Here is a 26,643-nt window from a genome sequence, read left to right as displayed (position 1 = left end):
ACAGACTTTAACAACAAAGCTCTTCCCCTGTCCTTTCTGCACAAGGGGAGGCAAAAGAGGAAATAATAGCTTGCTCCTGATTTGCTGGAAAACAATGAATTCTGCAAACTATGGTTTGCTCCATTCAGACACAAAACTATTATTTTCCAAATAAGGAAAGGAGATCATATCCCCATATATTGTGGCTGTTCATACGTGCAATGACAAACCATGGTTTAGCATTACATCTGAATGCACACCACTGTCTGTGTTTGAGCTATTTGTCTTGGGCTGCCTGGCAGTTGCATTTCTTACCTTCTAAACCACTTTGAATGGGCTTTTGCCTCTTCTGGGGGGATTTTAGCTTGCTAAAGGGTCTGTTCACATGTTCAAGGTGAAAAAGTTATAGCAAGGCCACGCCTTCATCTTTCTCACACGGCAAGCTGGTCCTGTGGAAGCACCTCCCATGGAACCAGATCCACAGGTCAGGATAAGGGTGCCATAGAAGAGGCCTTTCCCCAAGACCACTTGACCGCATCATCAACACAGAAGGGACCAAGGGACCTTGCAGCAACTTCCACTTTAAAATATTCAGCTGAATCAGCCATATCTGGACAAATCAACATGGCTGACGTGAACTCAGTGAAACAGATCTCTGAATTCTGGGAGGATTGATGGACACACCACCAGTTTTCACTAGCAAGAGATAGAAAGAAAACTCAGAAAGTCCTACCTTCCGTGAAGCATGCTTCTCTGCACTGTCCACGTCTCCATCCAAGAATGGCATGGCAAATGAGCTGAGATCCTAGGAGAAAAGAAGGAAAATTAAAGTTTCTAAAGGGCACACAGACTAGAATAGAAATGGAATACATAGTACGTAAAAGGAAGCTTTGGAAGTCATTTTATAAAATGAAAAGCAGCTTAATAATAATAATAATAATAATAATAATAATAATAATAATTTATACCCCGCCCATCTGGCTGGGCTTCCCCAGCCACTCTGGCGGCTTCCAAAAAAATATTAAAATACTGTAATATATCAAACATTAAAAGCTTCCCTAAACAGGGCTGCCTTCAGATTTCTTGTAAAAGTCTGGTAGTTGTTGTCTTTGACATCTGGGGGAGGGCGTTCCACACGAAGGGCGCCACTACCGAGAAGGCCCTCTGCCTGGTTCCCTTTAACTTGGCTTCTCGCAGTGAGGGAACCGCCAGAAGGTCCTCAATGCTGGACCTCAGTGTCCGGGTAGAATGATGGGGGTGGAGACGCTCCTTCAGATATACTGGACCAAGGCCGTTTAGCGCTTTAAAGGTCAGCTCTGGGATTGTTAACGCTGAGTGGTGTAGTGGTGTGGGGGTCACTTAACTTATTTGCTGGCTACTTATTCACTCCTTTGAGCAGTTTCACCCTTCCACTGTACAGTCCCAGGTAATGCTTGCCTTCACAAACAGGCATTTGGCCTGCTATTCTATTCCTACTTACCTGGAAGGAGGGATATCAGAGAATTCCATTGAAAATAGAAATGGGAGCGGAAATTGCCAATGTTCATTTTATTCATCCCACTCCTCCAACAGAACTCAATCTAGCCAATGTAATCAGTATTTGCTGCAGTTGTTGCTTTCAGTCCGTAAACGGTACATAATTGATCATGTGTCAATTCCCCACCAACTTGCATTGAACAGGGTGGAATACTGCAATGGCAACGCAACTTATGTACTGAATTACGTATATTACATAAGCTACGCAGTTTTGCCATAGCGAACAGCAAGACAAATAACACCGTGTGAAAGGCGAACTGCAGAAGAAGGGAAACAGTGCTTCATGGGCAGAACAGAAAAATGATGCCTTCTTACTCCTGTGGTTGAGATGGGAGGGCATTCCACGGGGTGGGCGCCACTACCAAGAAGGCCTTCTGCCTGGTTCCTTGTAACTTCACTTCTCACAGCGAGGGAACTGCCAGAAGACCCTCGGAGCTGGACCTGAATGATGGGGGTCTTTGTATGTACAGTCATACCTCAGGACAAATATGCTTCAGGATAAGTATTTTCGGGTTGCGCTCCGCGGCGACCCAGAAGTAACAGAGCGCGTTACTTCCGGGTTTCGCCGCTCGCGCAGATGGTCAAAATGACGTCACGTGCATACACGGAAGCGGCGAAACGCGGCCTGCACACGCACGGTCACGTCTTATGTTCTACTCAGGATGCGAACGGGGCTCCGGGGTACCACACTGTCACAGTGTGTTCCATTGCGCCAGAAGCAGTTTGGTCATGCTGGCCACATGACCCAGAAAGCTGTCTGCGGACAAACGTCGGCTCTGAAGTGAGATGAGCACCGCAACCCCATAGCTGCCTTTGACTGGACTTAACCATCCAGGGGTCCTTTACCTTTACCCTTTTTTACTTGTTTATCTATTTATCTGTTTTTATCACACTTTTCTATATAAAATACCCAACGCATCAAACAAAACTAAAACAACTAGCTCGTAAAATGGATTAACTATGATCCAAACCCACAGAGAACAGACGGACAGACATAAACTATTTTCCAAAATATATAGTAGGTGAATCAGCTGTCACATAGAATCTCCAAGGAAATGAGATGCTAATAGCATTTTTAGATGAAAACCTATTGTCTCAACAGTAAACCTAAGATGTGTGAATATGACAAGTATGTGTTTGCAACTGCAGGTGTCGGGGAGGAAGTCTTGTCACGAAGCCAAGATAGGGAGACATTGCTTCCACTGTATTAAACAGGGGATTTGCCTGTGCAATGTGTTAACGGACACTAATCAGATTGCCAACTTAAAGAACCCACAGGAACACGGAAAAATGGAGAGGGGAGAATTCTATACTTTATTTTATTTATTGCACTATCGCCCTGCCTTTCTTCCATGGAGCTCAAGGTGGATTTCAGTGGTACCTCAGGTTACATATGCTTCAGGTTACAGACTCCGCTAACCCAGAAATATTACCTCGGGTTAAGAACTTTGCTTCAGGATAAGAACAGAAATCGTGCTCCGGCAGCCCAGCGGGAGCGGCAGCGGCAGCGGGAGGCCCCATTAGCTAAAGTGGTGCTTCAGGTTAAGAACGGACCTCCAGAACGAATTAAATACTTAACCTGAGGTACCACTGTAACATAATTACAGTAATGATTCAAAAAACCACTGTTGATAGTAACACAAACCACCTGGCATTGGTGAACTTTATCTTATAATTCAGCAGTTTCATGCTAAAGTCCCCCTCTGAAGGTCTTCTGTTCAAGAATGATCACTTCAACATCAGTAACCTGAGGTACCACTGTATATTGTTTTCCCCCTCACAACAAGCATGTGAGGTAGGCCAGGCCAAGAGCAAGTGATGTCACCCTGTGAGCTTCATGGCCAAGTGAGGATTCAAACCCTGGTCTCCTAGGTCTTAGTCCAACGCTCTAACCACTACACCATAGTGGCTGGCCGATTGCTTGAGAAAACAGAAATTCTTCTGAAAATACTTGATAAGACAGAATCATAAAATAGTAGTGGTGGAAGGCACCCTGGGGGTCATCTAGTACAACCCCCTGCAATGCAGGAATCTCAACTATAGCATCCATGGCATTAAAAACCAAGGAAGGAGAGTCCACTGTCTCCAGAGGGAGTCAGTACCACTGTCAATCAGCTTTCAGAAACTTCTTCCTGAAGTTTTAGCCAGAATCTCTTCTTGTAACTTGAAGTCACTGGTTTGAATTCTACCCTCCAGAACGGGGGTGGGGGGTGGGGGGGACAAGCGTGCTCCATCTTCCTTGTGACAGCCCTTGAGATATTTGAAGATGGCTATTATATCTCCTCTCAGTCTCCTCTTTTCCAGGCCAAAGGTACCCAGCTCCTTCAACCATTCCTCATAAGTCTCACAAAGGTCTGAAGTAAAAACAGGTAACATGGCTATCCTAGAGGCTTCAACACTTTCCCCAACCCAATGCCCTCCTGATGTTTTGAACTAAAACTCCATTCATCCCTGACCATTGGTCATGCTGGCTGGCTGGGATGAGAGATGTTGTTCAAAGCATGTTTTTCACGATGGGCAGGTCCATATTGCATTCAGGAAGGTGATTAAAATTTACCTGGGGTCAACTTTTCCTTCACAGATGCGAGACTGAATCCTTCAATGCTCTTCACTATTTTGGTTCCTTTTAGTCCCTAAAGCAGACAAAACGTTCTCTATGGCCCTTCTCCACTCCACACAACAACTCTCTCTTTTCCAGAAAAGGGAGAACAGGAGATCTAAATCTACTCCTGCTCCCTCATACATGATACATGTTCTGCCCATCTTCTGAGTCAGTTAAAAGTAGCCCTGTTAATTCCAGCTCATTCTCTTTCTAGAAGGTTCTGGATTAGAATGCTCTCAAATGCAGAATGAGGGCAGGACCCTAATTTCCCTAGCAGCCTCTCTCTGCATACCCCAGTATCATATTCCCAAGGGTAACTCAATAAAACACAAACATTTGTTATACATAATATCACCACTCGCAATCTTCAGACCTTGCAGGAAGCAGAAGATATTCAGAACAGAAGATTGCAATTGGTGCAACACTTCAAATTAAATTCAAAGGAGAAGATCCCTTTGTGCCACCATTCAATACCTTTCCATTAGCAGGAGCTATGTTCTTGTTAAATTAATTAGCAATAATTAACAAAAGCCGGGGTGGCCGGGGTGGTATTTGCGCTGGTGATCAGACAGCTTTGAGTGATGCGAAGAAAATTACACTTATGAGACAAATATGCCCAAGTCATCTTTAATTAAGGAAAACAAACTGTAATTGCATCCCTGCCTCTGCTGCTTGCTCACTGTCGGATGGACTTTTGTGCTTATTAAACAATGTGCTGTTTTAGTATGTTGCTATGTATGGAAGTGGGGACGCGGGTGGCACTGTGGGTTAAACCACAGAGCCTAGGACTTGCCAATCAGAAGGTCGGCGGTTCAAATCCCCACGACGGGGTGAGGGCCCATTGCTCGGTCCCTGCTCCTGCCCACCTAGCAGTTCAAAAGCACGTCAAAGTGCAAGTAGATAAATAGGTATCGCTCCAGCGGGAAGTTAAACGGCGTTTCTGTGCACTGCTCTGATTCACCAGAAGCGGCTTAGTCATGCTGGCCACATGACCAGCTGTACGCCGGCTCCCTCGGCCAATAAAGCGAGATGAGCGCCGCAACCCCAGAGTCAGTCACGACTGGACCTAATGGTCAGGGGTCCCTTTACCTTTACCTATGTATGGAAGTGAGAGCTGGACCATAAAGAAGGCTGATCGCCGAAGAATGGATGCTTTTGAATTATGGTGCTGGAGGAGACTCCTGAGAGTCCCATGGACTGCAAGAAGATCAAACCTATCCATTCTGAAGGAAATCAGCCCTGAGTGCTCACTGGAAGGACAGATGCTGAAGCTGAGGCTCCAATACTTTGGCCACCTCATGAGAAGAGAAGACTCCCTGAAAAAGACCCTGATGTTGGGAAAGATGGAGGGCACAAGGAGAAGGGGACGACAGAGGACGAGATGGTTGGATACTGTTCTCGAAGCTACCAGCATGAGTTTGACCAAACTGAGGGAGGCAGTGGAAGATAGGAGTGCCTGGCGTGTTCTGGTCCATGGGGTCACAAAGAGTTGGACACGACTAAATGACTAAGCAACAACAAATTTAGCAAATATGTGCTGAGAATGAGGACAGATGAAGAGAGAGCGTTGCATGAACCCTAGGTTCAAATCCCCTCCAAGGGCTGGGTTCAAATCCTTTCTCAGGTGCACGAAAGGATTTGTGACCAGTCAAAATACAACGCTCTATCCTCTACCCTGCAACCTTTTCCTGCTAAATGCCGCATACTCTGTTGGATTAATCTGCTTCTCAATAGCCCACTGTGCTCAATAACTCACATGTGCTCTGCCAGTGAGTGATGCCCCCTATTGAAGAACACTTTCCAACCTGCAACCTCTTCAATTCGGGACAAATAATGGTCACTGATGGGGAATTATTGGAGCCACATGAGATGCAGAAAGAGAGAGAGCAATTCAGGCAAGTGAGGGCATCAGAGGGATTCAAGTCAGATTTGTTTCAAGTGATTATTTTTCCTTAAGCACCTGAATGTGGATGGTATTAAAAGAATAAATCAGTAGTGCTAATCTCAAATTCTTGGCATCTCAGACAAACCTAAATTAGGCGATCCAGTGGCCTTTTACATCTTAAGCCCCAAATCTAGAAAGCACCAGAGGTACTCAGAAAAGGGCATATTTTCCAAAATTTCCAAAAAAGGGAAGCATCAATTTCAAACACAAATGCCCTATGAAACCTACAAATGTCCTATGAAAACTATTTCGCCTTGGGAAGGATCCACAGGCAAAGTTGTGGCTTGGTGCAGCGGGGAAGGAGGTTAGCCACCCATGACAGTCCCAACTCCCCTGCTCTCTCATACCAGATTTGACAGCTGAAGCTTCCAGAGCCGTGAGGTGCCAGAGATTGCCTCATACAAAGAGAGAAAAGCTTGGCGATGTGGGTCCCCACCAACCCATAGTCTCCCCTGTGTACAGCTCCATAGACACCAAACTGTAGGTAAAGGTAAAGGGACCCCTGACCATTAGGTCCAGTCGTGACCGACTCTGGGGTTGTGGCACTCATCTCGCTTTATTGGCCAAGGGAGCCGGCGTACAGCTTCCGGGTCATGTGGCCAGCATGACTAAGCCGCTTCTGGCGAACCAGAGCAGCGCACGGAAACACCGTTTACCTTCCCGCCGGAGCGGTACCTATTTATCTACTTGCACTTTGACGTGCTTTCGAAGTGCTAGGTTGGCAGGAGCAGGGACCGAGCAACGGGAGCTCACCCCGTCGTGGGGATTTGAACCGCCGACCTTCTGATCGGCAAGCCCTAGGCTCTGTGGCTTAACCCACAGCGCCACCCGCATCCCACCCCAAACTGTAGAGCTCCCCTCAAAACTGATTATGAGCAGAAGCTACTTGATATATAAGCTAGGCCCACCATATCTGAATAACACATAATGAAGTCCACAGACAAGTATTTGCAGGTCATGCAGAGAGGAATCGCTATACCCTGCTGTTAAAATGCAGGATCAGAGTTTGTGAAAACCCATTTGTTTCTTCTGGTTTATAGCGATGAATTAATTCAAGGCTCAAACATTGGTTCATTCCCTTGGCTTTGACGTTCTGCACACTTCACCAAGGATGTGTGTGTGTGTGTTTTCTCTTGAAAGAGTGACAAGCTAAACTGTCAGGTGCCAGAACTGGGGTGGCTGGCTTTCAACGTGACTCCAAAAGAGTGGGTGGTAACAGATGCAGAACAGTACATTCACACAACCCGGTAAGCAATGCAGCCTTCATCAATCTCTGATCATTCAGGAGGCAAACACAGGAAGAGCTACAACAGGAGAATGGATGGGAGTAGTACCAAATCAAATCAAGCAAAAAGAAACCCGAGAATTTGATTTTTTTAAAAAAAATCTGCTGATTTGGTTTTTGTGAATAATAATTATAATAATTTACTTAGACCCTGTCCACCTGACTGGGCTGCCCCAGCCACTTTCGTTGAGAAAGTTATTGTTTGTGCAAGTAGCCTGCACATAAAAATTGTATGGATTTGTCTATGCTATTTACCAGCTGCCTCTTATTTATACTTTGCTTTCATTTCCGGAAAGAAACTGGCCCCAAGGTCTACATTAAAAGGATTTATAAAGCTGCCACATTTCTAAATCTTTACGTTGTATAATGTAATTCTATTTGCGACTGGTGGGACTTGAGGTTCTTTGCTTTTTGCAGTTCTTTTGTACTCAGAATTATGAAGTCCTCCTGTTACGGATAGAACATTCGTCACAAACAGCAGATGGACACCTACAGGATAAATAGAACAGGGTTTTTTGTACTGCTTTTCAACAGGAGATAATGACAAAAGATGCCTGAATATTTCTGTGTTCCCTGCGCAATGTGGGGCCCGCACAGTTATAAAACTTCTGCTTCAAAGCACAATCCGTTTGTTTCCGCTTTCCTGGGATTATACTGCATTGAACACAGTGGGACTTACTTCTGAGTAGACATGCTTAGGCTTGCATTGTACATTCCTGTGCTCAGATCAGTGAACGGCCTGGGAGCTACGGCATTGCAGACCTGATGACTGCCCCCTGAATGTATTATTCATCATTTACTAGATTTAAATCCCACCTTTCTCCCATGGAACTCACGGCTGAATGCATGGGGTCCCCATCACGTCTCTCATCCAGGCAGGGTCCAGACTCTTAATCTCAAGGTTGTGTGTTCGAGCCCCATGCTGAGCAAAATTTTCCTGCATTGCAGGGGTTGGACTAGGGGGCCCTCATGCCCTCTTCCAACTAGTCTATGATTCAGCAAGATGGCTGCAGCCTATGCCCCATTGTTATGTTTGTATTTTAATATCACTGAAAATCACTGAATGCTAGCATTCGATTGACGTTGGAGAGCGACTGATTTGAGAAATAAGACCAAGGGTACATATTGATATAGGAATGTATTAGATAAAATGTAAATAAATATACAATAATAGGAGTACATTCATTTGTAAAAAAGGAATATACAATGGGATAGACAGGAAGTCCAAAGTGTTGGTACATATATGATTTTGGAATAGTTTTTTGTCCTTGTTTTTTCTCTTTAGGTATATAAACTTTGTATATAAGCTTTGTACAGTGGTACCTCTGGTTGTGAACGGGATCCGTTCCAGAGTCCCATTCGCAACATGAGCAGAACGCAACCCACTTCTGCGCGTGTTGCGATTCACTGCATCTGCGCATGCGTGTGACGTCTTTTGCGCGTCTGCGCATGCGCGAGCGGCGAAACCCAGAAGTAACCCTTTCCGGTACTTCCGGGTTGCTGCGGGACACAACCTGAAAAAACATATCATGAAGCAAACGCAACACGAGGTATGACTGTATACGTGCTGAAAATTATATTATAATAGGCCTTGTAAAACAAAACAAAACCCTGTACTCATTCAATCGGTGAAGTGTCTAGCATGCAAAGAAAGTAGACAAAACCCATCTTTGCATCCCCGTGCCATGTTAGCAACTTGAACTAAACTGCTCTGCCTTCTAGAAAACCACAGACCATAAGATTTAGCTCTAGCGAGTCACGCTAGGCACAGAGCGTCTTGCAACTGTCATGCTCTGTGCTCAGGCAAGGCAGAACACAGGCTGGGTACCAGGCAGACAGAAGCAACACTAGGTAGAGAAAGAGTCAGACTGAATGCAGGCCTTCAGGCTATCTTCCAGGAACCCTAAACCTCTACGTTGCCCCTGCAGGGAACAAACTGAGCTCCAGCCCTATGTAGCCCTGCGTGCACAGCTGCTTCCAAATTGTGAGTTCTGCCCAAACCAGAAGACACTCCTTCACTTAAAGAGGCACAGCCCTCTCCACTGGTCTCCTACTAGGATGGAGTGCAGGAGTTTCTGCCTGCACCCTTGCCCTCCATGAAGTTTCCAGAGTCTGAAGATGGCAGTGCCACATCCTCTGGCCAGGGGGACACATGCGTCACAGAGTGGCAAGGCTTCCAGGGTGTGACACATGTGCCCTTCCCTTTCTGTTTTGGAGTCTTCCATCACCTGAAGAAGACTCCTGGCACCTGACAGTAACCTTCTCTGGACAAGGAAGTTGAAAGCACCGCATAAACACGGCGCCACAGCAGCGATCAGTTCTGCCTTTCAATTTTGTTCTATGCCGTTGTTCGAATCATGTAAAAACGTACAAAATCTCAAAAACGCAAGCAGAGCAAAGGCCACACTTCCACCTTTCAGCAGTTTAGGAAAACAGCTGTTCTTCCTGCTTGCTCTGTGCATTCTTTTTGGTTAATAGCCAAGAGTAATTCTCATGAGCAAAGAGATCAGCTGGCACGCAAGGATATTAAAGCCTGAAGATTACCGTTATTATCAATTGTTTACACAGTGCTTTTGATTCGCAAACATCTTTCGAATCCTTGATCTGGTTCATCTTCACAACAACTCTGCATACAGGGAAGCCACTGTCATTTCCATTGTTTCACAGAGATTGGCAGCTCAGGTTGGTGGAAGAGTCGTCTCTGCTCAAGGTTATTCAGGAGAACAACATTTACCATGCACTCAAAACCTTCGGTGTGTTCCTAGTATTATACGGAGCATAAGAGACAATTGCACTATAGTCAAAATGTTAACTGTCCATGTTTTTGGCAGATAAGCAAGTGGGGTGAGCGAGAGAAACACAGGTACTTGATGGATGTTCAGCCACAGTGATGACTTCTACCCATTCTCACAACAACTAATGTGATGTAATTTACTATACGGTAAAAAACCAGCATACTCCATTAAATACAACAAATACTAATATGGATAAAATAAAGTAAAATAAATGGTAAATAAAAGAAATTGAAGACTTGGGAATTTAAAAGAGAAACAGAAAGTCTATGTAGACCCAATAGGGTCAATTTTTCTGAGAAAATGTCTGAGGTTTTTCTTTTTTTCACCCTTCCACTTTGCAAAATTTCCCCAGGATATTCTCCATCCTTTTTTCAGTGTGTGTGAGATGACTTCCATCCCCCACTTTCCCTCCAATGCTGTGGAAAGATGGTAGATCTAGGGCAAGGTGGGAGATACAAAATGGTGGCCAGAGTTGATGTTGCTGCCACTTGCCGTGGCAGGAGCAGCAATAACAGCAAAAACTCCAAACTTAGGAAAACGAAAAATAGCTGTGCTGTTCTCACAGTTGATGGTGGACCCCACCCCAGGAAACAATTAGAGAATTTCTATTCCCCTTGGAGAAATTTGGTGAATTGATGTGTCGTCCTTCACACCTGTACTCATCCCTTTTCTCCACCCACAATTATGGTGGGAAAACTCACGAGTCCACGAAGAGCTCTCATATTTCCAGATCTATATTCTTTGTGCATCTCAGCATGTTTGGGGGGGGGAATGCTACGCTGCTTCAATTCTAGAGTCTGTCCATGATTAGTGTCAAGCTTTGTTAAGATGGAGGCAGATGAAACTGAATTTAAAAAGACAAAACTGTGAATACGTTTTTTTTGTACCAGACTGTTCTGGAGACACAACATGTTCTTATCAAAACATCTTTCATGTTATGCAGCTAAAATGAGATGTTCGGGAGTTGGCAGAAGTAAATTTGAGAGATTATTCCTTGCATTATTATTTTTTAAAAAAAATCAAGTATGTGTCAAGAGTAAGTCTCTGGAGAACAGCAGGCAGAACATGGCAGGTCACAACTTGCATTGCATTTTTTTCATTTTCAGACCCAGAGACAACTCACAGGATTCCTGGGCAGCTACCAGGGTCTCAGTACCCTGGCAAGGCCTATTGTAAACACAATATTGTAAACCCTGGGTCTCTGCTTTGAAATATGGATGCTGGTGCTTTTATCAGTCCCAGGCAGTTGATGTACTGAAACTCTGAGGCACTGGTGGAAGTAAAAATGGCAGCTTCAAGATGCACACCCAGATAGGAGGGACCCCACTTACATAGAAGAGAGACTACTGAAAGGCACTTGGCTGAGGAAGAGACTCAGCAAAGAGAAGTTTGCAGCAGGGACTGAAACCTTAAACTGGTCTGGTTAGTGTCCACAGCAATGTGTTGTGAGATCACTCACTTGGAGTCCACATCCCATAGCCCCAAGATGCTCGGTGTTTGCTCAGGAAGCTGGGTGAGTACAGTGGTACCTCGGGTTACATATGCTTCAGGTTACAGACAATTCAGGTTACAGACTCCGCTAACCCAGAAATAGTACCTCGGGTTAAGAACTTTGCTTCAGGATGAAAACAGAAATCGTGCTCCGGCGGCGCGGCGACAGGAGGAGGCCCCATTAGCTAAAGTGGTGCTTCAGGTTAAGAACAGTTTCAGGTTAAGAATGGACCTCCAGAACGAATTAAGTACTTAACCCGAGGTACCACTGTAGAAGACAAACTCTATGATAGAGGAGTATTCTCATCCCTCCTGCTGCTGTTGTTGTTTAGTCGTTTAGTCGTGTCCTACTCTTCGTGACCCCATGGACCAGAGGACACCAGGCACTTCTGTCTTCCACTGCCTCCTGCAGTCTGGTCAAGCTCATGCTGGTAGCTTCGAGAACACTGCCCAACCATCTCATCCTCTGTCGTCCCCTTCTCCTTGTGCCCTCCATCTTTCCCAACATCAGGGTCTTTTCCAGGGAGTCTTCTCTTCTCATGAGGTGGCCAAACTATTGGAGCCTCAGCTTCACAATCTGTTCTTCCAGTGAGCACTCAGGGCTGATTTCCTTCAGAATGGATAGGTTTGATCTTCTTGCAGTCCATGGGACTCTCAAGAGTCTCCTCCAGCACCATAATTCAAAGGCATCAATTCTTTGGCGATCAGCCTTATTTATAGTCCAGCTCTCACTTCCATACATCACTACTAGGAAAATATATCCCTGCTACCTGATCCTTTTAACTAGAGCAGTGGTTCCCAGTTAGCTAAATTCTGTGGACCCTGTTTTTCAAAAGCGAAGCCATAGATCCCCTATTTTTGAAAAGTGTTATATCACCATGATAGTTTTTATGTTAATGGTGCCACAGACCACCAACTGGGAACCACTGGGCTAGAGCTATCAGGGGATTGAAACTGGGATGTCCTGCATACAAAGTATGAGCTTGGCCACTGGGCTACAGTCCCTCCCCAAGAGGGAAGATCATTTGCCAACCTCACACTCCAAGTCAACAACCATGATTCAAGTTACAATGCACAGAGCTGAACTGTTGACTACATCAAGGAACAAGTATGACATCTTATGAAGGATGGCAGCTTTGATTCATTACAAAGATGACCTATCTCTAAAAATCAATAGGAAACATGGCCATATTTGTTTGCTCAGGGAAACTGAGCAATGTTGTCCTAGTAAGATTAAATGCCGATCCAAACTCTGAAGTTTGTGGCATCTGGTTCTGACAACGGCTAAGAAAAAGAAACAAATTCATCTGGTAGAAAGAAGCTCATATGATTATATTCAGGAAAATGACGACAGATAACAAAGTATGTTTATTCATCAGTCTTCCTAGAAGGTATGTCATTAGACCGGCAATCCTGTCAAGTAATTTTATCAGTCCCACCATGATAGAGATGAAAAAGTGAAATTAGGGAATGAGCATGCTTTTTTTCAACTAGCGTCCTACAAAAACAAAATGCTGCAATAAGTTTTAAGAATGGAGCAGGACCTTTATAGTGAGGGCACCTCTACTGCAGAATCCTCTCCACAAGGGGACTAGCACAGCCCCCTCCTATATCAACCTTCTCCATGCATTTAGATCTTCAGATGAAGTCCTTTTTCCATCTGTAGATGAGTTGTGTTACGCATTTACACAGGAGAGAGCCGTCTTGATGGTGGGGCTTCAGCTCTGGAATACCCTCCAGAAGGAAGGAAGACAGGGACCAACATTATATTCTTTTCAGTGCCGGGTTAAGACCGTTTTATTTTCTGTGGCTTTTAAAATCTACTGTATTGGTTTAGCTGATTACACAGTTTCTCGCCGATTATTATTTTGGGTTTTATTGCTGGTTTTAATGTAACAACAACAACAACAACAACAACAACAACGTTTATTTATGTATATGCTGCCGATCTCACTGGGCTGTTCCAGCCACCCTGGGCAGCTCCAAACAAAAGCACAATACAACATCAAACACTAAAAACTTCCCCGAAGAGGCTATGACTGCATTGTTGTTTTCTTCCTTAAAACGTCTATTTAGCTGTCTACCCATTTGGCAAGAGTTGTTTATCACTGTAACCAGCCGGCACATATGAGGACACAGCCCAAACCAGAAGCCCAAACCCTTTGATGGTCTACAAACAAAATCTATGGGCATTGCCAATACTCTTGCCTCAAACAATGGAACTTCAAATCTAGGCCTTTGGTGCCCCCTCCTCTCACAGTTAACAGCCTGTTTTATTCTAAAATTATAATGACTGCCTGTGCTGGAACAGATTAAGGTTTCTCCACTACTAACAGCCTGTTTCCAACCAGATGCTCCTGGTAAAACTGCAAGTGGAACAAGATGGAGGAAGCCAAGTCCACTCTCCCGGCTTGGCTCCAGCATCTGAGGGTGAGGGTTAGTTTAGATTTCAAAGCAAACAACCTCCCCTTCCGGAATGTCTTTCTAATCTAATCTAGCTCCCCAAGGAACAAATGACTGGGAACAATTTATTGGAACATGGACCTACTTAATAGATTATGGAAACAACACTACTGTACACATACCACCTCTAATTACACAATACAAAGTACAGGCGGACATTCTAGGATAAGCATGCTAGGATAGCTCAGTTGGTTAGAGTGTGGGGCTGATAAGGCCAAGGTTGCAGGTTTGATCCCCGCAAGGGACAGCTGCATATTCCAGCACCCTTCTAATCCTGCTCAGTTTTATCTCTGATAATTTTGTTGTTTTTTACAATCATACCTCGGGTTGTGAATGTGATCTGTGCGGGTGGCACGTTCGCAACCCACAGCGTTCTCAGCCTGAAGTGCCGTGTCTGCACACGTGCGTGATGCAATTCGGCGCTTCTGCGCATGAATGTGACGTCATTTTGTGCTTCTGCGCATGCGCGAGCGCCAAACCCCAGAAGTAACCCGTTCTGATACTTTTGGGTTCCGCGCGGTCTGCAACCCGCAGCGTTCGTAACCCAAGGTATGACTGTATCTTGCTTCCATTCAGGGATTTTATTAAATGTATTTTTATTACCTTAATGCAAACCACTTTCAAAATTTTATCTTGTGGTCAAAAATGGAAGCAAGAAGAACTACTGACCAAAGAAGAATGGAGGATGAAATCGATGGACTATGCAGAATTAGATAAATTAACAGGAAGAATTCAAAATCTGCGGGACCAGAGATTCACAAAAGACTGAAGTAAATTTACGGACTATGCGAAAGGTAATTGTGATGATCAGATTAGGTTTGTATGTTTGCAAGAAGTTTTGTGAGGTGAATTATTTGAATTATTGCAAAAATGGATAAAGGGGAGGATGGCTAGTTAAGACAATTAAAGGCAATATGAATTTAAGAAATGCAGAAGAAGTGATAAGAATGGTGGATCATCAGAGGTGCTGATGGAAGTCCAAAAACAGATTGTATAAGATGTGAAGTTTTGTGGTATGTGGCATGTATTATACTTTATATATTAAAATTAATAAAAATATTGTGGGCAATTCCCGCTGAATTTACATAGGTCTGTGGCCTAATGCCCACTTCCTAGGACTAGGCCCATAAACTCAACAGGACTTACTCCGAGTAAACATACACAAGGCTACACTCTTCCAGTCTTGCAAGGCTGAGCTCCTTGCAGGGGACCTATTCTTTGACAGGCATGCTTTGCTAAAGGTCAGATGCAAATCCTTGAAGATGAGAAACGGCAAACAAGAGTATAAGCAACGAAGTCGGCTGTTCCGTTTTACTGTGTGCCTTGGCATTCTTAAGAGGAGTCCTGCAGGATCAGGTCAGCATCTTGTTCTTACAGTAGCCATCCAGATTCACATGGGAAGCCTACAGGCAGGACATGAGAGCAACAGGATCCTCTTAGGTATTTTTAAACATACAGTGGTACCTTGGTTTACGAACTTAATCCATTCCGGAAGTCCGTTCTTAAACCAAAACATTCTTAAACCAAGCCGTGCTTTCTCATAGCAGCGGGGAACTCAATTTACAAATGGAACACACTCAACAGGAAGCAAAACGTGTTCTTATTCCAAGGCAAAGTTCACATACCAAAACACCTACTTCCGGGTTTGCAGCGTTCTTAATCCAAGTTGTTCATAAACTAAGCTATTCTTAAATCAAGGCATCACTCTATTATAAAGGGCTCTGACCAAACACAAATGAACATACAATGTGCTGAAAGGGCCTGATGTGGCTCAATTTCAGAAGTTAAGCAAGTCTGAGCCTGGCCAATATATAAATGGAAGATCACCTGGGAATGTCCTGCATGCTCCTCTTTATGATATCTGGCAGAATAGCAGAAAATTTTAAAAGCTTCTTAGCTCCACATGTTGCTTTGAAATGGCACGCTGGCCTTCAAAGTCAACAGACCAAAGCAATGAAGAACACCAGGGAAAAGCAAGTCCCTTTTTGACTCCACACAGGACGTGAGACAAAATGTACCATTTTCTCCCACCCCTCCCCACCGCCCCAAGGTTATAACACAACATTGTTGTTAAGCCTACTACATTCCAGTGTTTTATACGATATCCTACCATTCCACCACCACAAAGACAAACAACCTTATTTATTATTGTTTTGTGTGTGGTAAAACACAACTGCAGCGCCAGACTGCTCAGCTGGGCCAGGAAAAACCCTGTTAAGGCTTTTACATTGCTCATATGCTGTTAAATCTGAGACTTCTGCTTTGCAAATTCTGCCTACCCTATCATTCTGGATCAGGCATAGGCAAACTCGGCCCTCCAGATGTTTTAGGACTACAACTCCCATCATCCCTAGCGAACAGGACCAGTGGTCAGGGATGAGGGGAGTTGTAGTCCCAAAACATCTGGAGGGCTGGGTTTGCCTATGCCTGGTCTGGATTCTCCAAGGTGAGGGAAGTGTTGGGATTTACTTCTCAAAACTGCTTGACTATCATTTTCTATTCCTGCATGGGGGAGAGCTTTAATTACCAATTTTAATTACCGATTTCCCTAAATGTGCCCCCAGATTTCACTAATTTTAATACGAGTTAATTTTAACATAAGTGCACATTCCAATCTTTCACAGAAGGTGTTTGAAATCTCGAGTATTTTACACGGAGTACTCTAACCACAGTAAATATTTAAGATGCTAGCCCTGTATGAGAAGGTCTTCCAAAACCCTTCATATAATTTAAGTGATTAAAAAATGAGGATATAGAAGAACTGTATATTTTAATATTTTGTTCCAATAATATTATTAATCATTCTCCAGTATATTCTTGCTATGCTATGGCATTCTCATCAAATACATTGAAGATACCTGGTTTTGTTTCTGACATTTTCTACATTATCTGAATAGTTCTCATTTATTCTCTTTATTGCAATGGGTGTTATGAACCATCTTGTATATAACTCTTCCACATGACAGTTCTCTGCCATGCTCAGAGAGAATTTATGGTCTTTGTTGCAAAGACTTTCCAATGTCTCCATAGAAATGTCCCCCCCCCCTTATATATTATTCCCATTTTAGCATAATTTTATTCTGCTCCAGCTCTGCTTCATACTTCACAATAGTTTATAACATTTTGATTAGGGCTGGACGACATCAGCTTTTCAGCATCATGGTGTATCGCCAGCCCAACATTGCGGTTTGGTGATATAACGCCAATACAGCTTGTTTCTCCCTCTGCGTCGTATGAGGGCAGAGTGGGATGTTGGTTTCACTCAGCGATATATCTCTGGTGAAACCACCACCTCTCCTAGCAGCGCCCACTGGAGAAAGGAACTTTTGACTGAGTGAAATCAACATTGCGGTCTGCTCCTCATACCAGTCCTTGGCGATATATCAATATATTCCCCAGGCCTAATTTTGATGTTGTCGTTTTTATCTGCTGTTGTTTGCGGAACACAGAATGTGTATTGGGCAAAAACCAATTAAAATCTTCTCCAGAAAACATACACAATTTCCTCGCGTCCCCCTCCCCTTAGCATTATTTCAGTGTTTGTTTCAAGAAAGGAAATACGAGAGGAAATCGATAACTAAAACCTTCTCCCACCACCACAGGAAGAGAAACTGACACTGGTCCATTCAAGAAAGGCTACTCAAAAGGCAAATCAGAGACTGTTCTTCACTTTCCCCACAACTTAGATCAACAGGAAGTCATACACAGGGGTAGAACAGGTGAAAAGTGGTTTTCAATTAGCGTTAGAAAATATCTTGGCTGAATGCAAGTTATTTCTGAGTGGACGTTACAGAAGGATCTCACTCACAGGGAAAGGTACTAACAGATATTATAGCTGTATGCTGCTTGGACCATAAAGAAGGCTGATCACCGAAGAATGGATGCTTTTGAATTATGGTGCTGGAGGAGACTCTTGAGAGTCCCATGGACTGCAAGAAGATCAAACATATCCATTCTGAAGGAAATCAGCCCTGAGTGCTCACTGGAAGGACAGATCCTGAAGCCGAGGCTCCAATACTTTGGCCACCTCATGAGAAGAGAAGACTCCCTGGAAAAGACCCTGATGTTGGGAAAGATGGAGGGCACAAGGAGAAGGGGACGACAGAGGACCAGATGGTTGGACAGCGTTCTCGAAGCTACGGACATGAGTTTGACCAAAGTGCGGGAGACAGTGGAAGACAGGAGTGCCTGGCGTGCTCTGGTCCATGGGGTCACAAAGAGTCGGACAGGACTAAACAACTAAACAATAACAACATGCTGCTTCAGCCAGTCTTTTGGCTAACATCCTATATCATTTTAAATTTGTGAGAGAGGGGGTTATTGCTTTGTTTTGTGCTTGTTCTTGTTTTTATTATGCATTTTGTGTTTTTGTCTTGTATTTGTATGCTGTGAACCACCTTGAGATCTATGGATGAAGGATGGTATATAAATTTAATGCATAATAATAATAATAATAATAGCTCAAATGCTGCATGGAACCTGCATTTTAATTCCTCTTCCTACTAACGGAAGAAATAACAATGCCCTATTTGCACTGGGGCCATTTCCAGACCGTCACTGCTTTTGGGTGGGACTCAAATCACATACTCACATTGCACCCTTAAAGTGGATTTCGAGGTCTCGCGCAACAAACTCACTTCCCTCAAATATCAAACATTTTTTGCAATAAGGAAAGAGATGGGGAAATGTGCTAGAAAATGCATGATAATACTTGCCTGGTGCAATGCCATCTAAAAACCAAATCATAATGAATAATCATTAAATAACCAATGCTGACTAATTGTCCTGCAATCAAATCAGATCAGAAAGAATGCTCAAAAAATAGCAGGTGTAACCAAACATCCCTGCAAACCACTCAGGGTCATCTGGAAGTGACGTTAAGTGTAGAAGCAACCCACAGGCTGAAGGCAAAGTGAAGATGGGCCTTGCTTTGCCCACCTGCCGGAGGTAGAACAGCTGCCTTGATTCTGCCAACCACCTTTGTCCAGTCCACAGGTCCTATTTGCCAGGGCCTAATGGCCGGGCAAGGGACACAGGTGGCGCTGTGGGTTAAACCACAGAGCCTAGGGCTTGCCGATCAGAAGGTCGGCGGTTCGAATCCCCACGATGCGGTGAGCTCCCGTTGCTCAGTCCCTGCTCCTGTCAACCTAGCAGTTCGAAAGCAAGTCAAAGTGCAAGTGGGAAGGTAAACGGCGTTTCCGTGTGCTGCTCTGGTTCGCCAGAAGCGGCTTAGTCATGCTGGCCACATGACCCGGAAGCTGTACGCTGTCTCCCTTGGCCAGTAATGCGAGATGAGTGCCACAACCCCAGAGTCGTCCGTGACTGGACCTAATGGTCAGGGGTCCCTTTACCTTTAATGGCGGGGCACAGGGAGATCAACTGCTCCCCTGAACTTCCACAGCTGCCCTGACTCTGCCAACCATTTCAGACAGCAAGCATAGCTTCCATCTTAGCCGCCAGGTGAGGAAGGAACGGAAGAGAGGGGGGCCACCTGGCATCACCCACCTGCCAGAACTTCAGCAATTGCCTTGAGTCATGGCAAAAAGGAAGCAACACACGAAAATGCATCAAGTGCCCATGGTTTCTGCACAAAAACTGTGCTAAAATGCTTTAATTTAAGGAAGAAATCACCTCCAGCAAACAATTTGACAAGCTGATTATGTGATACATGGGGGGACAAATCAAACCTTTGATTTGTCCAATGCCTTCTGATTAGCTGTAGGTACAGGGCAGCTCAAAGGAAGCCCATTTTCACACAGAACACATTGTATCAATGAGTTCTTTGAAACCGGGGGCAATGTGTTTGGCTTTGCTGCTGCAACATAAGCTTCTGTTCGCAGGATTTGAGTGCTTTGAGATTTACGTGCCTGTGGTTTAAAGGCCTGACACAAACTGAAAGTTGCCCGAACTGTGAATCTTTATAAAAGCCAACGTTTTTGTTAGATCTCAAACTGGAAATATATATATATATATATATATTATTATTATTATTTTTAAGCACCATCAACAGCAATGTTTGCAACTAATAAGCCAAGATACATGCATGCATGCATACGTGTGTGTGTGTGTGTGTGTGTATTAGGAAGCTGAGATTGCTTCTACCAGACAAGCAGAAGACAGACACTGCAGGATACAGAGAACAGATGGTTAAACATACATTCAGCAAATTCTCACCCACACCCCTTGCACTCCACTGAATATCTCCCTGGAATATCTAATCTTTCTCTGCAAATTGCGAAGGAGAAAAAAGTTGTGGTTGAAAAACACCCTGGAAGGAGAACACGATCTACAACCTTTCATTTTGTTGTAATCAGGGGGAAAGCGTCACTGTGTCAGTTTATACAGGCAGAACAGACAAAACACATCCACTCAGTAAAATACACAAGGACTATTTCTATTCAGCTAAACAAATTTCTCTCCCGTTTCTCCCAGCCTTGGTCTTGCACTGATAGACACAGTTTCCCTTTAACAGGCACGGTTTATCTGCTTCTTCTACAGCCTCAGGAAAAACACAGATGACTCACACAAATCCATTACTTACAGCTCTGTAAAATCCTGCAGCTTGGGTTGAAATATCCATAGAAATGCACTTAAGAAGAACAAATATTCCCAGGGAAAAGAAAGCAAAATTGAAATGTTTCAGGTCCAGCGAGCGATGCAGCCGCAACAGATGGGGACCAGTGCCTGGGTGTGCTGTCAATTCCCAGAGCAAAGCAACCAGAGAGATCTCAGGGAACACAAGGTAACCCAGGAGAACACAGACAACAGTTTCATTTGATGCTCAAAGGCTGCAAGCCAGGCACGCTTCAGACAATTCAGATTTGATTACGAGAACCCTCCAGCCTACCCTATTAACTTTGAAAAGATGCATTAAAGAGAAACGTACTTTGGAGGAAGCACTCAATTGTCCAAAGCTGGGGGAGGGTGGCGTCTACAAACACGTAAGGTAAGTGGGAGGTTTGGAATAAAATGTGTTATCTTGTTAGCAGACAAGACATCCATGCAGTGATGGCAGATTGTCGCTCTGGAGTTTGGGAAGAGCCATGTGTCTATTCCGGTCTCAGTCAGAAGCCTGTTTATATACATTCAAAAACCCCGTTATTCATGGATAATACAAAAGACAGATGTGCCGATCATAATGTGCCTACTGTTAAATTAACTGCTGCTATTCTTATAGGCCAGGGGACGTGGTTGGCGCTGTGGTCTAAACCACAGAGCCTACGGCTTGCCGATCAGAAGGTTGGAGGTCTGAAACCCCACAACGGGGTGAGCTCCTGTTGCTCGGTCCCTGCTCCTGCCAACCTAGCAATTCGAAAGCACATCAAAGTGCAAGTTGATAAGGTACCACTCCAGCGGGGAGGTAAATGGCATTTCTGTGCGCTGCTCTGGTTCACCAGAAGCAGCTTAGTCATGCTGGCCACATGACCCGGAAAGTTGTCCGTGGACAAACGCCGGCTCCCTCGGCCAGTAAAGCGAGATGAGTGCCGCGACCCTAGAGTCGTCCGTGACTGGACTGGACTGGAGTGGAGTCAGGGGTCCCTTTACCTTTATTCTTATAGGCCAGCTTGTAGCAGTCATGATCCGGCAGCAAAATGAAAAAAGAATAGCAATATGGAGAAGATAAAATGCAGTACAGTGGTACCTCAGGTTATTGAGCGGTGCTTCAGGCTACAGACTCTGCTAACCTGGAAGTAGTACCTCGGGTTAAGAACTTTACCTCAGGATGAGAACATAAATTGCGCCATGGCGGCAGCGGGAGGCCCCATTAGCTAAAGTGGTACCTCAGGTTAAGAATGATTTCAGGTTAAGAATGGACCTCCGGAACGAATTAAGTTCATAACCAAAGGTACCACTGCATTCCCCACCACCCCTGGCAATTCCTTTGTCCCCCCACCAGTCCTAGTCCTGCTCCCTGGTGACATCCAGAAAGCACCCATGGAGGAAAGGTCTCAATCAATGGGTGGCCACTACAGGGACACTATTGGTTATGTTGATCCCACAAGAGTGGGATGCTAAAATTGGGGGTAATTAAAGGAAGGGCTTGGAAGGTCCTGCTGCTATCATCACATTCCTGGAGGTGGAATGAAAACTCCTCATGCAATAAGAGGAGCCTGGAAGATGAAGGCAGCACTTCAGGACTCTCTATGTGGCCCCTCGGACCATCCTCCAGACTAGGCCGCTTCCCAGGCATAACACCTTTTGCTCACCTGACTGGAGGATGGAGAGGGGGGGGGAGAGCAGTGTGTGCATTTAGAAAACTAACTTTTATGTGGCTTCACCAAATGTTATGCTCTTAAGTTGTGAAGGTTTTGTGGAAGAGCACTGCCCCTGATTTTGAACCGCATGGAATTTCAACATATGCAGAGACAGGCAGCTTTGAAAACAGCCACAGCATCACCAACGATCTGTGGACTCCCCTCAAGGAAGCCGTGACATTTGCCTGTTCTGGTGACACATCAACCAGTTCCTCTCTTCTTCATTTAGCCCCCTCCCATCCGCCTGGTCTAGTTAAATTAAATGTCTAAGCTTTCCCCTATAGCTGGCATAACACAAGCAGTGAAAGATTTATCTAAGCTAGCTACCCATTTCCCCCCCATTCATTCATTCAGTTTCTACCATGTAAATGTTAGCAATAGCTTAGAAGTAGAAGGGACTGTTCCACCGACAGGAACATTTCCACCATTTTCAATAAAGGTTTTTTTTTCAGATGAGAAGATAAAATTAAAATTAAAATCCTATACAGCCACCTACTTCTGCATTTTGACCTAACTCCAAATTGAATTAGGCCTAGAATGGAAGGCACTTAGCAAATGCTGCCGTCAATCTAATTACAACAAATGGAATTTAAATTGCCCTCAACATTTTGTTGTACCTTGCTTCGATTACACACAATTTTGCATCCCTTTGGCCAGCCCTTTGTTAGGGGTTGGGAGAGCTCACATTGTTGGTTGATTTTTTAAATGGACTTTGTTTGAAGTATAGTAGCTTTGAACATGACTATGCTCTTGTACATCCACCTTCAATAATCAAGTGGGTATCATAAATCTGTAAAAGCTGAAAGCCAAGAAACATGGAGAAACATGGAGGCAACAGGAACCAACCCAAATGCTTGAATGAACGAGTGATATGTAGAGAGCTGAGCAAAGAAGATGGCAGCCCAAATGTTTTCATAAAGGCCAATAACGTCTTAGAAAAGTAAGGCCCAATTGATGCTCTGGGAGATCAGGGCAATGCAGTGGTCCACAGGATCAGTACTTTTTTTGCAGCCGGAGTGGGCCAGAGCACAGCACCTCTCAGGTGGGTGCCATTGAGGGCTGGCACTCCCCCTGCCTGCTTCTTGCCATTACGTACTTCTGAGAAGCCTAAAATGAACATTTCAAGTCAAAACAGAAGCTGGCCAGTATGTGTGAGTCCACACTTATTTTAGGTCTATGACTCCACCTAGCTCCTAGCCACAACTGATCAAGCTATGGGGCAGGGCCAATTCACATTTCCTTTTCTTCAATCCATCTCCTGTGTAATGGCGGCTGCTTCAAGCTTCCCAGAGAGTCTTCTACCGTTGCAAGTGTGCATGTTTGAGTGAGGGCCCTTCCGAGCTGCCCTAGCCATCTGCCTGAATCTAACAGAACGAGGGAAGCGGCGACTTACTCTAACAACTTCATGGTGAGATCCTGCACCTATTTTTCTTGAAGAAAAGCACTGCATAGCATTGAAGCTTTAGACCAGTGATGGCCAAACTTGGCCCTCCAGCTGTTTTGGTGTGACTACAACTCCCATCATCCCTAGCTAACAGGACCCGTGGTCAGGGATGGTGGGAATTGTAGTCCCAAAACAGCTGGAGGGCCCAGTTTGGCCATCGCTGCTTCAGACCGAGCTAGAATCCCAAGAGGAGGGGAAACACTGTACAGCCAAGATGACCAAAGGGAGCATGGGATGAGGAGACTAAAAGGCAAACAAAGAATGTCAGGATCAGGTAGTCCATTGTGTAAGCCAGTAAGCAGGAAGCAAGGTTACTCTCTATTGAAGACTAAAAAGGGAGGACACACCTTTTGGATTCAGGGAGGATATGGCAGGAAGTTTTTGAAATCAGCAGAATGGCTACAATTCAAGAGGAGCTGCAAAGAGATATGCAACAAGGAGTGGAACGTTCGTGGCACCACCTGCCATTACATTTCAGCAGATCAACTTCTCGACTCTGCAGATATACCGTATTTTTCACTCTATAGGACGCACCTTTTCCCCTCCAAAAATTAAGGGGAAATGTGTGTGCGTCCTATGGAGCGAATGCAGGCTCCTTGGCTTCAGCGATAGCAAGGCAAAGCCTCTGAAGCGCAGAGGGAGCGCTCCCTCCGCGCTCCGGAGGCTTCGCTTTGCTTCTGCTGAAGCTGGGAGAGCAAGACTCTCCCGGCTTCAGCGAAAGGAACCTGAAGCCTCCAGAGCTGCACAGCGCCCCTTCAGCGAAGCAGGAGGAAAAATGGAAGGGGCTCCGTTTCCCCTGCCGCTCCGCTGAAGGGGCGCTGAGCAGAGAGGGGGAGATATTTTTTTCTTGTTCTCCCCCTCTAAAACAAGGTGCGTCCTATGTTCGGTATCTTCCAGCTGGATTGAGCTTTCTGCTGTGGTAGCACCCAAGTGAAAGACTGGCGCCTCTTCCTCAAGATTTAGAGACCCACAGTCCTTAGCGTCCTCACAAGTAAACAATTTACATCAAAGGAAATCCCAGGGACTTGTCCTGAACTTGTTGCCTAGTGAACAAGCTTAGGCCTTGGCTGAACATGTCTACAGGTACTTTATCATCTGCTTTGGAGCCATGTCAGATTTAGCCATCCAGAGGGGGAACCTAAGAACTGGAGGGAAAAGAAAAACCAGGGATCTGCCGTCCAGTGTTTTACCACCTATCATTACAGGGCTTTAACATGGCCTCCAGCCACGAAAGAAGCTTAGAATTACATAATCAAAACCCTGCACATTACTTTGTGATTTTTGGCGGATTCCTAATAAAGGATTCCTAATAAAGGATAGCTTTAACTATCCTTGTACTGATGTCTGAAATACATTTCCCCACACATTTCCCCATCCCTGGGGAATTCCCACATCTACAAATGTTTCGTGGAAGTCTGATTTTGTCATCGTTGTTGTTATTGTTGCTACACAGAATCGTATGTGCACGGGAGACACAGAGACACGGCGCCAGCAACTTCCACACGTTGGTAATTAGCACCCTTATTAGTGTTTTCATTTCCCAACAGCATTTATTAGTGCGATGATCCAGTGTCCCAAGGACACAGCCATCCTAGCCCTAGACGTACCAAGAGAAAACAATAGCATGCTATTGTAACAAACATTCAGCCCAAGACAAATAAGTAGAACAGCAGAGATGATAATATTGAATGTAGACTCAGAGTGGCCAAGCTGGACCACAGGCAGGGTGGATAAAAATCAATGGTGTTGTTTTTTTAAAATAAATAAATCAGATTTTAAAAAATTTAAATCAGATTTATTTTTTTAAAATTTAAATCAGATTTTTAAAATAAAATGCTTTTGGAGGAAAAATCTTTCTAAAGATAGTTTCTAATTAAGTTACATTTTAGTCCAAAGGCTATTCATCAGGAAATTAGGATTTGTTTAAGCTTTTCAGTCTAAGTTGGGGGGTTTTTACTGTTTAACCACATCAGTTAACAAACATGGATACATATGCTAAAATGTTATTGTTTTAGTTAAATAAATTGTTTAAATTGTTATTTGGGAAATTATTATTTTTCTCCTTCCAATAAAGGACAGCAGAAAAGTTGTCCAAATATAAACAGTTAACTTATTGAACCTCACAATAATTTCACAATTTTTTTATCAGTCTGTATTTCTAATAGCATAACCAAATCAATAATTTTTGATATAACTGTAAAAACTACTCTGAAAATTTATTATTCCAAAAATGAAACCTTCAGCTGGTTGTAAATATTAAGATTACACCAGCAAGAATGAGTCTTTTCGTATAAAAAAAAATTTGATTTAAATCAAGTCTTTACCAACTAGTGATTTAAATTGTTATTTAAATTGTGATTTAAATCGATTTGATTTAAATCAAATCCACCCTGACTAGCAGTTCTCCATTTCCTATACCAGATCCATTTCAAAGGCAAGACTAATGGAGGGATCACTCATAGGGTTTCTATACCACCAAATAATTTACCCAGCCGAAAAATCCCATCCTTCACTCCCCTTGCAGGAGCTGGATGCTTTGCCAGAATTAGAAAACTGGCCTTTTCCTCAGCTGTGAGAATTTTTATAAACATTCTGTCGTGTGACAAGGATCAGTCATGCATTGAGGAACGTAGTGCTACTGTGTACACCCAAAGCTGCCTTTTGCTGAGAGCCACTCAGCTCACTTTTGTCTACTCTGGCTGGATGTGCAAGCAAACCAGGCTCCTCTATCAATGTGGAACGGTTGAGGAAATTGAGTATGTTTAGCCTGGAAAAGGGGAGGCTAAGAGAAGATAGGATAGCCATCTTCAAATATCTCAAGGGCTGTCACATGGAAGACGGAGGAAGG

General features: G+C 44.2%; 1 protein-coding gene across 1 annotated transcript in view; it reads right to left on the bottom strand.

Moving 5' to 3' along the window:
• The window catches only part of PRKAG2 (protein kinase AMP-activated non-catalytic subunit gamma 2), a 199,744-nt gene that overhangs the window by 132,196 nt on the left and 40,905 nt on the right, over nucleotides 1-26,643 (bottom strand). Inside the window, 1 exon segment of the mRNA XM_083580108.1 lies at nucleotides 713-784. Coding sequence (XP_083436234.1) covers nucleotides 713-784 — 72 coding nt within the window.

Source organism: Podarcis filfolensis, assembly GCF_964270895.1.
Source record: "Podarcis filfolensis genome assembly, chromosome: 12".
Taxonomy (NCBI): Eukaryota; Metazoa; Chordata; class Lepidosauria; order Squamata; family Lacertidae; genus Podarcis; species Podarcis filfolensis.
Note: the sequence above shows the minus strand (reverse complement) of the source record. Positions and strands in the feature narration are given on the sequence as shown.